General features: G+C 38.0%; 1 protein-coding gene across 1 annotated transcript in view; it reads right to left on the reverse strand.

Annotated features, from left to right (window-relative positions):
* Nucleotides 1-1,114: 1,114 nt before the first annotated feature.
* Nucleotides 1,115-14,135, reverse strand: part of ATXN7 (ataxin 7) — a 60,431-nt gene continuing 47,410 nt past the window's right edge. The window contains 11 exon segments of the mRNA XM_032698678.1: nt 1,115-4,711; nt 5,805-5,980; nt 5,983-6,581; nt 6,583-6,747; nt 7,036-7,157; nt 8,020-8,218; nt 8,629-8,807; nt 8,810-8,896; nt 10,618-10,700; nt 11,475-11,737; nt 12,392-12,644. Of these exon segments, the coding sequence (XP_032554569.1) occupies nt 4,694-4,711; nt 5,805-5,980; nt 5,983-6,581; nt 6,583-6,747; nt 7,036-7,157; nt 8,020-8,218; nt 8,629-8,807; nt 8,810-8,896; nt 10,618-10,700; nt 11,475-11,737; nt 12,392-12,644 (2,144 nt within the window). The 3' untranslated portion in view covers nt 1,115-4,693.

Genomic DNA, 14,135 nt, shown 5'->3' on the forward strand with positions numbered 1-14,135 from the left:
GAACCATTGCCACAGATGTTACTCTAAAGTCCTGTCCTACTAACAGGAGTTTTACCAACTGCTCCTCAGAAGTTGTCCACAACACCGAGTCCTGAGTCACATGCAGAGAAAAGCTTTGTAGGAGTATTTAACCTACAGAATTCACACATTTGGTCTTCAAACTGTGAAAAACGTGGAAGATACTTTTTTGGAATGAAAAAAAATTCAGGAAACATGATGATTCAACATATCGCATCTGGGGCTGTGAAAGCTGCTTCTCATGACTCCGATTAGAAAATAATATAAAGTGTAAGTCTTAAGTAACAAAAGGTCCCTTGCACAGGAAAATGCTGCAGAGGTGATCCAGGCACCGCTCAAAACCAGGTACCAAAGCCTTGTAGGATGGAAAGCTCCAAACCTACCGGGCTGACCCGCGATGCTGAGGTACAGTGACAGAATTTGACCACGTCCAATTCTCTGAAATTAGTTCACATAGGCACCAATACAGATAATGTTTTCCTTTATAGTGAAGGATTTTATAATGAAGCAGAAACATATAATGTATTCCATGCAACCAACCTCATTTATTGAAAAGTCCTAATTTTATTGCCTTGTTTAGTAACATGTTTGTTCAACAAACTAATCTTTTCATGAAGCAAAGCACAACTTTTTCTTATAAATAGTATAAATTATTTATTTACAGAAACTTGTTACAAAACAAATAGACTATATATTTATTTTTCTTTTAAATATCCAAAGTAATTTTTCTATCCCATGACATTTGTTCATGTACTATACAGCAGCCAACACAGAGTTCAGCTGATCAGATGCTCTTGATTATGTATACAAATTATCAAACTATTCACACATTTTACACAGGAGATTGCTTTTAGAACCAGGCTCAACACCGAGCAAGATGCTTCCAAGGCCTACATTCACATTGACATTATGTAGTGCTCATTTCAAAATTATCTTTAAAACGTAAAATATCTCGCACAAAAGGTAAAAATGATTATTTTCTGCTGAACAGTGAAACATTTAAGAATCTTTCCAAGCCCAATTCCCTCCTCCAGGACAGAATGAGTAAAAGACAAGAGAGAGATTCCTTGGCAAGAGAACTCTTACAGGAAGACAACTGCCTTAGAAATGCCATTTGTAAATCACATCTTTATTTTTTTGTGGTTTTAAGAGGTACTTACTTGGGGTTTTTTGTTTGTTTTGGAATAACAATAGTTTTGGACATTTTCTAAAGTATTTAATTAATGAATACCACTCTCCCCCTTCCCAAAATGAGACAGTTAAATAAACTGCAGGTTAAAACCATATTTCATACCCTTGGCAATATTCTAAATATCAGTTATCAATGGGATTGTTCCAACACAAGGTATTCGAATTAAAAGATTTTACAAAAGTTACCAGCATCATTTGTTTTCTTTTGTCAACCCATCTCATTAATTTCAGAAATACATATATATGTATGTGTATATATATATATATACATGCACACATACATACATATACACACACATATATATAGGTGGAAAAAGCAAGCTCCAAAATTTCAACTGAACATTCAAGTCTTTTAAGGAGAAGCTGTCTAAACAGTCCAAGCTTAAAACTAGTTATATCAGGCACTTTCAGTTTTTCCGTTAGTTTTAAACCACATGAGACCCACACGGATGCGCACGCACACACACGCACACGAACACTAAAAAAAAACAAAACAAAAAAAAAAACAAACAAAAAAAAAGAGAAGCAGTGTGTCACTTAACTAAATGGATCTTCTGGGAATCAGGCAACTGATAAGCAATGCCACATCGACCATTCCAGCTCCGATCCTGCGCTCGGGGCTCCCGGGGCAGGACCCGACCGCAGGACCCGGGCGATCCTTTGCGTGGATCCACTCCCAAGACAGGAAAAGGGACACGGCTTTCACAAAACGGAGGCATCCCTTAACGTTGCAAAGTAGGCATGTTAACTATTGGCTTGGCAGTGAACCACTTCAAATTATAAAAAGGTATTTGCTTTTTCTTTTTTTTTTTTAATTAATTAATAAATAAATACTAGATGATCTCAATTGTACCAAAACTGGATATAAGAAAAAAAGACCTGTGCAAAAATACATATTTAAATATGTACAATCAATTAACAAAATATGTCTTCTGAAATAGGGATACTTCAATATTTATAATAGAACAAGAAATTCCAAAATAAAGATACAAAAGTATGTTTTTTTTCTTGTATAATTCTTTGTTCATCATTGCAGCAATTTTTTAGGTTAAGAAAACTGCAGGAGTCATAACGAGAAGTTGGAAAGACTATAAAAACTGTATCTCTTAAATTAATACCAAAATCTGTCTAGAAACAACCCAGCCACTGCAAATTCAATTTTTGCAAGGAAAATTAATTTTAAGCTTCCTTAATTATTTACAGTAAGAACTATGTGACAATAAACTTCAGGAACAATGTTCTGCTTATAACCAAGATCTAAAACATATATTTAAGCAGGTCTGTAAGGGCAGACAGAATTTATGTTCTAACTCTTTGCTCCCAATGGCTCAAACCCACATGACACAGGTGGCTGCAGACACTGGCTCTGTACAGGAATTCACTTTTGACACGTCTGCCCGCTACCGAAGGAGCACGGATTTGCCATTTTGCTTTCAGATCAACAGAACCTTAAAAAACCAGGAGAGTTCGATCACAAACTCACTACTGTCCGATCTTGCCAAATTTTTGTTTCCTTTACCTTTGTGTCTACCAAGAGTCAAATTGCACTTGTGACTGACGCTGTCCTGAAGTGGAAGCTCTGCCCCAGGGACTTCATCGGAGCGTGGATTTCACTCCAAATGTGCAGGATTTAATACGCTTTGATTTCTCTTTGTGGCACATTACTTTGGTTCCTTTTACATTAAACCAATTGCAGTTCTAACAATCCTTTCAACAGGGCATCCTATTAAATACAAATCCTTTTGTTCCTGAAAAGTTGTCTACTATTTTTTTTAAAAGTTTGCATAATAAGAGTCTCTAGTACATTGCTTTCTCAGTGTGATCTTTTGTATCAATTCAAAGCTAAAGTGTCTGCATAGAGGCTTCTTGTTTTGCTGTATAACAATGATTTTGTAGGAAGTTCAGGTGAAACTGAAAGCATTGTTAGGTAAACAGCTAAGCAACTGCTACTCAGAGTGGCTTTGGATTCCCTGATGTACTTACTACTTGCCACCAGAATGGGGAGAAGGCTGGGCTACTTGAACAATTGGACAGGCTCAGATTGTCTCTTCTCAGCAATAGCTGGTGCCCCTTTAAGGCAGAAAAAAAAAATTCTCCTTGGTTAGGAATTAATTTTCCTTTGCTTTGCCCCCTTAATGAAACTTTAGTTAGTTTTGAGCCTTTACCTGATGTTTAAAAACTTAACAAAAACATCCAGAGGGGTCAAACCATAATACAATGAGCCCTTTAGTGGAATTCACTTTTGAGGTGTTTTGATGCAAGACAAAATATTTCATAAAAATTGGCTGGACTATATAAAACTGTGTAAAGCCCCCCGTGCTCATAAAGCCTGGGTGGGCGTGGGGTGACTGTGATGCACAAACCTGTGCTTCACAGGGAACTCTCCTGTCAAATTGGTGTTTATTCCAGAGTTTTGACCAAAAAAATCTCACTGAGTGGTGGAAGGTATCTCATATTAACAATTTAGTTACACAAACGAATTTTATGGTTTTTAGAAAATATTTAAATACTTTAAAAACTTAGTTTTAAAAGGGCTAATTTCTTCAGCTGAAAGACAAATCCAGCCTAATTTCGCCAATAAGTTATCTTTTTTAAAATAACAAAGGCCTATGGTATACAGTATAGGTCAATAAATACGTTCTTTGGGCACAGAGTTTTAGAGGTTATTTGCCTTTGTCTGTTTGATGTTTTTGGAATTTTTAAAGAACAAAATTACCTTTTCTTCCACAATCAAATCTTATTCAAAAGAATATAAAATAGGTTTTGTATCACACAAATACGATATTTTTATACTTGTTTTCTGAGCAATGGCCTCAAACAAGTTTTTTCTGTTTTTGTCGGGTTTGCTTTGTTTTAAACTCCTGATAGCTTCTTATCCCAAATTACCTGCAAAAGGCTGGGCAAACAGACTAGTTTTTGAATTGTGCTATTTTTTTTTTATATTCCATTAAAGGAACATTGCTATAAAAACACTAAAGCCATATTCCCTTCTTGAGGGCTTCTTTCCATTGTGCCTCACACATTTTTCCCCTTGTCGTGGGGTCCTCTCCGTTGAGGGTGTCTGTCTGGTTAGCTATCACCTACAAAAGACACCATCAGTATAAAAATAAGTCCACAGTAACGTTTATTTCCCCCCAGAAAACATTCGTTTGCCCAGCCAAACTATGTCAAATAGTGGCAAGATGATGTACTCCTGTAAGGAAAATCTCACAGATTTGTAGCAAACAGTCCAGACCACTGTTAACACTGATAAGAGCAATTATGTGGCTGAACTTCATCCAGTGTCCATTTCTAGTATATTCGTTGCTACAGACATGGCTTCAGGGAAATTCCTTGTTTAAGTGACAGTCCAGTAGATTTCCACACCTGAGGACCATGGGAAGTTGGGAAAACTCAAGGCATCTTGGAGTCCAGAAATCCAGATGGAGGTTTTGCTTGTAGTGAAAACTGTCCAGTTCGTTTCTCACCGTGGTGCCTTCAGCTATCAGGGACGGGCCTTTGGCTTGGGAGCAAGAAAAGAGAGAGAAGGATGAGTGAGCCAGGCTGTTGGAGCAGAAGCTCTGAAAACACATTTCTGGATGAGAGTATATTTTGGGGAGAATCTCAGGCACATTGACACTGTTAACATGCTTGGCATTAACTTGACACTAAAGCTCTTAGATTACAATGGTTTTCAGGCACAATTTCCTTCCTTTCACTCAAATTATATTTCTAATTTATATTCCATAGTTGAGGTAGTAATGATTAGGTAAGTATAAAAAAAATTCAGCCATCTGAATGCTTTTTTTTTGTCACAGTAAACACAACGGTGAAAATCTTCCTCTGTGGTTGAAACTGAAATTAAGAAACCACTCTGATAAAGCTCTTACTGACCTCCTGGCCCTCCAGGTGCACAGACTTCAGGGTTTAAGCAGCAGAGGAAACAAAGTTTCTTGGGTTTTCAATCCTGAAGACACTACTTTTCCAGTGAGATTTGTTTAAAACACAATAAAACCCCAAACTAATTTTTAAAATGGGATCTTACAAACTTATGAGATCCATTTCCTTTATAGCATATCTGTTCACTTTACCTACTAAAAGGTTTCTATCTTATAAATACATTTAATCTTGTTATTACTAAGAAGTTAGTCAATGACACCTTGGGATAATAGGCTTATTTTATCACAGTATCACAGTTCTGTTATCAGCATCATTACGTTCCACTTTGTAGAATGTTTATTCCTGACACAGAAACAAGGAGTCAGGCTGAGGCACACAGCTCAGTTCCACGGCAGGCTGGAGAGATTTTTAAAATTATATTTTTAAAATACATGAATTTCATCTGAAAGCAATTCACAGGCAACATATAAGGAACTTGAAACACCACATTTAGGATTACTTTCATAAAATATAGGGGTTTTTTTTTTACAGTGTTAATAAAAACTTGTGTGAATGTACTATAAAAACACTCTGAGTAGTGGACAATATGAGAAGTATCTTTCACTTGAACAGGACCTGGAATTGGCTACCTAATAATTAAGAGAACACATGTAATATAAGCACATGAATAATCAATGATTGTTCATGCTGGCTTAGTTTGAGGCAAAATTTCCTACCTGATGAAAAAGAGAATTGTTCATCAGTCCTTGCGTCCCTGGGATTGCACCAGTGTGTTTTGCATGAACATTGTTCACTGATGTCAATTTGGCAACTTTGTTTGATTTGCTGCTGCTGCTGTTGATGCTGCTTGAACCAGGTGAGCACTTTCTTTTCTTTCCTATTAATTTGTCAAGGGAATATGTGAATGTGAAAACTGCTGTGAATTTACAGTCAGCTCACTGGACTGATGAACAAAGGGCCCTAAGGAGAGCGTGGAGTCGCTGCTGTTCATCATCACACTCATTCTCTTTATGGATTCCGCAGGGCTCCCGGTCGGAGGACCCCTCCCTGATTGGTCATGTTTGAGGCTAACAGAGTTAGCTTTGCTAGTCATACAGTTGAGGCCAACACTGTGGGATGAAGCTGTCACCGACGGATGATAGGAGGTCCCAGAGTTTCCAGAGTTCACCACACAGTTTTTTCTGAAGGACTCTGTGGAATGAGAAGGTGCGAGCAGTGCGGAACTGTTTTTACGCTTCTTTCCTGAGCCGCCGCTGCTACTGACGCTGCCGGTGCTGTTACAGGTGCCACTGCCAGCAGAAGATTCCTTAGGTTTAAAAGATTTGCTGGATTTCATTTTCTGAGGTTTGCTGGGCATAGGTGAAGGTACAGAGGAAAGCACTGTAGGTGTTGAAGGGGATGAAGACACTTGTCTCGATTGCATACTGCAGACAGGATCCACTGCCCCCAAAGCAGCAGGATTGGCATTTAGTGTCGTTCCGTGGGATGGTACGATTTATTATTCAGACACACAGGAAGGAGACCAACGCTGGCGATGACATAACCGTGGTGGGTAAGAGGAAACCTGCTGCATTGACACCGTGCTGGGAAGCAGGCATCGAGTTTGTCCGATGTGGAGCACGGACTGATGCTGTGGTACTGGATGCTGGAGGAATTTTCCTGCAGGTGAACAGAAAGACACAAATAAAATCCCACGTAACCACCACTCTTCAGACTAGTACCCAGTCTGACAACGCTCCATTAAAATGATTGTTTCTTGAGGTTGATTAATGCCACTGAAATATTTCATGAAATTGACAGTTAATTGTTGCAAAAAACAAAGCACAGCCCATCAACCTTCATTCTGATTAATCTGAACATAAGATTACTGTTCTTAAACTAGAATCACAGGTTCCATGTACTTTTACAAATACCAAGAATAATAAGAACTCTTTCACTTATACTCACTTCCACATTTGTGAATTAAGATGCTTCTCCAACATGAAGTCAAGTGCACATCGAATATGGTTCCACCGCTTGTCAAACACGTAATAACCTCTTCCAATTTGCTGACTACCAAATGTGCAAAACTGAAAAGACAGATTTCATTGTGTTTTCTACTTCCAGTAACAACTCTCTAAAAACAAAGCACTTGTTTATAAACAAATATTGCTAAATAATATGTTTTTTGATGTTTAGATAAAGGATAAAAAAAATATAAATTGGTATTTTTATTTCTATGGTATAACAACTATTTTACATTTTTGGCCTTGGTGTATTGGTATCTTTCTCTTCCTATCTGATACTCCCAGACTTATGACTAAAAGCAAAAGTCAAATTTGAATCCCTTTGATTAAACAGAGAAATACAGCAGTGTGTGTTTGAGTGTATGTATAAAAAAATTATAAATATATATATATGTAACATCTACTTCTGAGGAGCTACCAGCTATCTGCTTGTAGTCTGTTTTTAAAAAAAAGGAGATAATTTGACATACAGTCTAGGCAATAAATTTGCTTTTAGTTAGACTAACTAGCTTTTGTCAAGATTTAACTATGAAACACTTTACTGCCACCTTTAATGTGATGTTGATACCTTGAGTAAAATGTGTGGGTGTGTAGAGGGGAAGTCCAATAACAAATCTCACCAAAAAGACACTGTTTACATGTCCTTATTCCAAACCCACAGTCCTTTAGAGCAGTTACCAATTTCATCTTTAGTATTTTGGCATTTTAGTTTCTTCGGATTGGGAAATGAGCTATGAACACATTTTTTTTGTATGTTTATTTTGCAACTAGTTAAACCTTCACCGCCTACTAGGCCACAAAATTTTCTCAAATATAGAAAGAAAAAATAAAATCACATACTCCATAGAAAACCGCCCTAAAACCCCCAAGTAATTTGTTTACAAGTTTAGAGCCAGGGAGACCGAGGTTAACTTTTAAAACGTACAGCGGCTGGTTGAGGATGATGACCTGAATAATGACAATCCAGTTTTTCAACAGGCTCTTCTTTTTCATCACATTCTCCCTCATCACTGGATAACCGAGATGCTGGCTCAGCTGCAGGCAAGGGAGGGTGAGGGGACTCGTGGACAGAAGGAGACTCGCTGGGGGCATTTCCACTGTGCTGGGCTGGACAGCCTGGAGGCCTGAGCAAGGCAAGCAGTAACCAGGTGTTATCAAACCAAGTCTAGTCAAAAATTCCACCCTTTAAGTGCTTAATATTACTGACAGAAGGAAATCTACATTAACAGATTCCTGGTGTTGTCCATAGTCTCGGAACACACCCACTGAGCAGAAGGACGTGGGGTATGGTGGCACCCCTGGAAAAGCAGCATTGCCCAATTGTTGCTGAACTGCTGTTATTGATGCAAGTCAGCTTTTACTGCTTCAAACACCAAACCCACCTCACCCGGAGTTACACTCAGCAGGTAATTGCTAATTGCACACAGTCATCAGGCCTAGGGCAAACACACTGCCCCGTCCAACAGATCCCTATCGCACCCTCAAAAGCTCCCTCTATTAATTTCATACCACTGGATCTGCAGATTTTCCTTACCTTGGAAGACTGGGGGGGTGAGGTTTGGGTTTATTAGGTAATAAAGGCTTTGATTCTGTAAGAGTAACTCCATGAGAATTTTGGTGCAGCTCCTGGGAAGTTTTAGTAGGTGAGGGATGTGGTTCCCTGAGAGGGGGCATCTGCTGATGATGATCCGAATGTCGAAAGAAGTTCCTTTTCCCCTGGTTTTGCTTTTGTGCTCAGCTAATAACACATCAAATCGTTTTCTTCGACCCTGTACAGCCCTCCGCTGGGTTAAGGAATGTGTCTGCAGAACCATGAATAAATCATTAATCCCAGGCTACTACATTTGTCAAAGTCAAATACTCAAAACACCCGTCTACAGCTCTAAAACAGAGAAAATCATCATACTCCTGGTTTAGTAAACAAATGCAAATATGACTTAGAAAACAAACTTAAAATGGCTTGGGGGATGATTATATTCCTGTCTGATACAAAGTAACAAAACCAGTAATTCAGTAAAAGGCTTCTTTCAAATTTCTTTTTAAAACGTGAACTGCCACGTTTTTTATAAGGTTAACACTAGAACTGAAAATCTTTTTTTACATTGATATCTCAATTGCCAACTCCTGCAAAACTAAAAAGAGATAATATTTACTTTAACTTATGAAAATATTCAACACATCAACGTTTAAAATAAGACTTAATGGGAGACTTGAAAAATATTTATAAAAATACTTTGCTGCCTACTATATACTAACATATTCCTTGAAAACTAATGTAATCAAATAGATATTAAGGAATGCAAAACATCCAGCAGAATCCAGAGTCAGACAGGACTCAAAGTTCTTTGAATGTCCTGAACATTACACACAGTAAGATGCGTATGTGCATAAATGGCACAAATTCTAAGTAAGGTGAAATAGATGGAAGTTATTTTTCTGAATTGTTAAAGTCACACAGAATACCTTTTTTAATATGGCACCAAGGCTTTGATTTGGTTCATTTTAGTAGGCAAAAGTTATCACATAATTCAGACACAAATAGCAATTCCAAAAATATTTTATCAGTAGTTATAAGTAATTCCTAAGAAATATTTTTACTTTCTTTCTCTTTTTCACTTTTGATTTGCATTTTTCTCTTGTAAAATCTTTCAGCTTTTCCCCTCTTCCATTAGCAAAACAATTTCCTCCCCTCTGTAATTCCAAAAGGGCAATGTGTTCAAGTTCAGTTCCTCTGGGTCATTAGTGCCAGCTTCATTTACCTTTGTTCTGTAGGTGGTTTATTTACCAGATGCTTCCCAAACTGACAGGTTAAGCTGCTTTGCAGGAAAGCAGCAAAATATTGCACACTTCCAGGGAATCTGGATTTTTGCTTCCTAGGGACCAAGTGATACCCCTCTGTCCCACAAGATTTTGGAGCCAGAGGAGACATTTTGTCTGACTGAAAGTTTTTATGGATTGTTTAATTTAGAGTTTGACCTCTAGGCATGTTCCATGGCTTTCTGTAGGAGCCTCATTTCTGAGCTGGCTGTGGCTGTACATCCAGCAGCATTAACATTTACACAAATACCTCCCAAGTACCTGCTGCAGACTCTGCTGGGGGGAGAGAAGGGGGTGTGAGAGGGGGAGAGCTTGAATTATTTAAATCCTGCATAAACGAATAATATTTTTAATGCTTATGAGGAATTTTAAAATTCATGATCTACACCCCCAAACAGAGGAACGTGTTGGTCCCCTGCTACCCACATGTGGAGTAGCATAGACTGTCCCATGTCAGCATCCACATTTAAAGGGTTTATACAAAAATACAATTCCTCAGGTTATTTTAAAAAACATGTTTTTGAATAAATAATTAACTGAACTTCAAAAACAATTCCTTCTTTGTTCTGGACAACATGTTTTGAGAGGTAGCATTTAAAGTGGTAATTACTGACAGTAGAAATTTGTAGTTTTCCATTTTCTATCATATTCCTCAGGAATTTGAATTAAAACTCCAGATAATCTTATTCTGATTCTGATATCCTACCTTGCATGTTAAAGACCTAGTACAAGGTTTCCTGGTTTCCACATCAATGACACCACAGTATATATCAGGATCAAATTCTCTCTCTGTCAGAGATACACAAAAGTGAAAATTATCAAAAGACATTAGAAATACTAATAACATTTAGCTACGTTACAAAAAAATTAACCATATTGGAAACTTTCAAATAAAACACAGGCAAATGTAGAAATAAAAATGCACAATAAAACTGTACAAATGAAATTTTCTACACTCTCAGCAAATTTATGGTGTGATGAAATACAGATCTCTGGGCTACAAAGAGAATGGAGACATTTACACCTGTAAGTGACCCCAAAGGAGGAGCTGATTCTGCCTGTTAGGAGAAGAGGTCACCATCATTATGGATTGTGACCAAAAAAAAAATGGGTTTTTGTTTGTTGGTTTTGGTGTCAACAACTTTGCTGTCATTCTACTAACACTCAAAATAATTGTGTTTAAAAAGTGTAAAGACCAGACAGGTTTCCATTTTTCAGTTTAAAAGGTGCTAGTTTTTATATTTTCTATGTACATTTGAACCTTCCATATAGAAAGAAGGAAACTAAAATCTTTAAAGACAGTAGAAGAGCAAAATTTTAAAACTGTTGGGACTGACAGGCCTTAAGATCTGTACAGTTTCTGAAAGCAAAAGCCACATTTCAAGGTGTTTGCATCATTTAAGTGTATGTCAAACTACAGACTTAAATTGTAACATAAAAAAACTTATTACAAGTTAAAGTATTACAAAAGCGTTTAATTTGCTCCTGAAACTTATTTCTATATGTATTTCTATAGATACATTACTAAGAGGAATATAGCAAATAATAATTAAAAATAATTACCTGACAATCTTTTATGTAAAAATTTCCTATTATTTGTATTTTCTTCAGGTTTCTTTTCCAAAAATGGAGGCACAGAGAGAAGACCTTTACCATTCAGTATCTGTCCAGGGGAAGGCAAGGGTGGCTTTGGTATTGAGGGACAATTAAGGCCAGTCTTTATTGAGGAACTCACAGTAGTAGAACAAGTTGGACCAACAGCAGCTTTCAGTTGGGCACCATCTATCTTTGGATGAATCTTTTCCACTTTGACAGATGGAGTCATACTATTGATGAAAAACAAAGGGAAGAAAATTGAAAAAAAGTAGTTAAAATATGTTATTGCTCAACAATACTCTGATCTATACCCAATGCAAATGTAGACCTTCCTCCTTTACTCCTCATTTTCTTATTATCTTTTTAATTTTCATATTTTTTATGATGTCCATAATGTTTTCTGACCTCTTTTCCCTCATTTCCCTGTAAGTATTTCAGAGTGTCCTCAGGGACTTCAGAAACCATTATTTGGGTTCAAAAGACAGAGTTATCACCAAAGCAACTGGAATGGATCGTTATGTCCAGTGAGAAATGCCCTGTTCTGTGACATTAAATTATATCAGCAGTGCAGGTCAAAAATCACCTGAATCAGAGCTAAAACTCCCTTAAGATCAAAGTATGCAGATCAGATCAAAGAATTAAGAGCCCCTAGTGAAATGACCTTCATTCATGGTGATTTAAGATGCACCTTTGCAAGAGATCTTGTTCAACACAGTCATGCGCATTATCTGTAATCTTGGACTAGGCTGCTGGAAAAGATCTGGAGGAGTTTGAAGTGATTATCTCTTAAAACAAAACCCCTCTGAAACAAAAGGAAACTCTACTGATAGAGCAGTGCCTATGCAAGTAGTAATATTTAATTCTTTGTCAAAATGCATACTCACATTTTATCGTGGGGGACTTTGCTGTGCTGTACCGAATGCATTAACCTGTTGTTTCCGCTGATCTGCAGCTTGTCTTTGGGTGATTTCAACAACTTGGAATTTGATGATGGTGCACTAGTACCTCCACTGGATGAACGATTGCTCCCACTTCCACTGCTACCTTTGTTTTTTGAAGGGAAAGATGAAATGAGGGAAAATACTGAAGAGGAGGGAGGAGTCAAAGGCGGCTTGCTGGAGGAGCTGTGTCTTCTTTCTGAAAAGGAGTGAAAAAAAGGGGGTTTTAAGCTCCCATACAGAGACAATTCTTAAATACTTCATGTTGTCATTTGCTACATTAACATTTTTGCTTTACTGGCTTGGGAGGTCCCCTGCCACACACAGAGCAAAGAGGATTCAAGCCCTCACTGTAATCCACGAGGTTCCACTCAATGCTGGTCTCCAGCGGGTTATGGGAGTCTCCTCAAACTTTGGGAGCTACATTCCTCAGGCACTAAAGCTTAGCTCTCTCTCAATCTTAAAGAAAAAGCAAGTGAGAATCAGCCCTGGACCTCAGACACACAAAGCCAAGAGACCCCTATCCTCAGGCCCAGCAAGCTTACATATGTTATTTCATCAAAGGTTAAGAATAATTTGTAAGTATGTTTACTAATGGTCAAAATTATCTTAGATCCAACATTTTCACTTTTACTTCATGATAATCCTTTGGCATGGTCTACTAGACCTTCAGTATGGAACACTCCTGAGAATAGCAAGTCAACTATTGTTTTCTGGGGTATTGTGGTTTTTTGTTTGGTTGGGTTTTTTTCCCCCGCCTGTTGTTTCTATTTAGCAACAACATTTAAAGCAGCAACAGTTTGGTTTCTACAAAACCAAAAATCTGAGCATTTGAATCGAGTGGTCATATTCCATCATTGAATGTGTTATTTAATTAACAGCAAACCATGAACATTTCTACATTACTAGCACCATTTCAGCTAAAATAGTGTATATTGTAAAGGTAGTTCTTAAGAACAAGGAATTCTCAAAACACCTGGTGGCTTCAGGGAGCACCCAGCTCTGCCTACACACAGACATGTTAATTGACTGTTTGCTTAGCTGATACTTGGACACCTGTGATTCCTCAATGATCTCTGTAATTAACACCTGCCTAAGAGGCACGGTCTGGCAATCAAGTATATGCAAACCACAGATCTAAGAGAAATGAGAAAGAGGTCTATCAGAGAAGTGGAAAGGCAGCAGTAACACCTCTTTCTCAGCCAAGTACTGCTATAAGTGCCCGAATCCACCATCGACCAATCCCAGGATCAGCTTACAGATTTTGACTTGAGTGAACTGTGAAAGCAGCAGGCTACTCATGAACTTACAACCACAGCCAAGAGTGAAAGTCAACTCCAGCGCAACCTGTGCAAAAGTCTGTAACGCTCTGGGCAAAGTAAATTAGTATATCTGTGTTTTGCTTATAGGACCCAATTCCCCCCAGTCTTATATACAGCAATGACATGTCACTGATGATGACCAACCAGGACTCCAAGGTAGCTGGAAGCCACCAAACAAGACAGCACCAACTCTGCACCAATGTCATCGGGCAGGAAAGAACCAGAGGGGAAAAGTCAAGCCACTCCAGCAGTGCAAGAGGAAGACACAGGAGTCTGACACCTGGCAAGCCATTTTTTTACAGAAGTGGGGAAGTAGAATTTGAAATATGTTTGTTAGCTCAGGAAAAAAAGAGAAAGCACACGGAGCC

The sequence above is a fragment of the Chiroxiphia lanceolata genome, chromosome 11, assembly GCF_009829145.1.
Source record: "Chiroxiphia lanceolata isolate bChiLan1 chromosome 11, bChiLan1.pri, whole genome shotgun sequence".
NCBI lineage: Eukaryota > Metazoa > Chordata > Aves > Passeriformes > Pipridae > Chiroxiphia > Chiroxiphia lanceolata.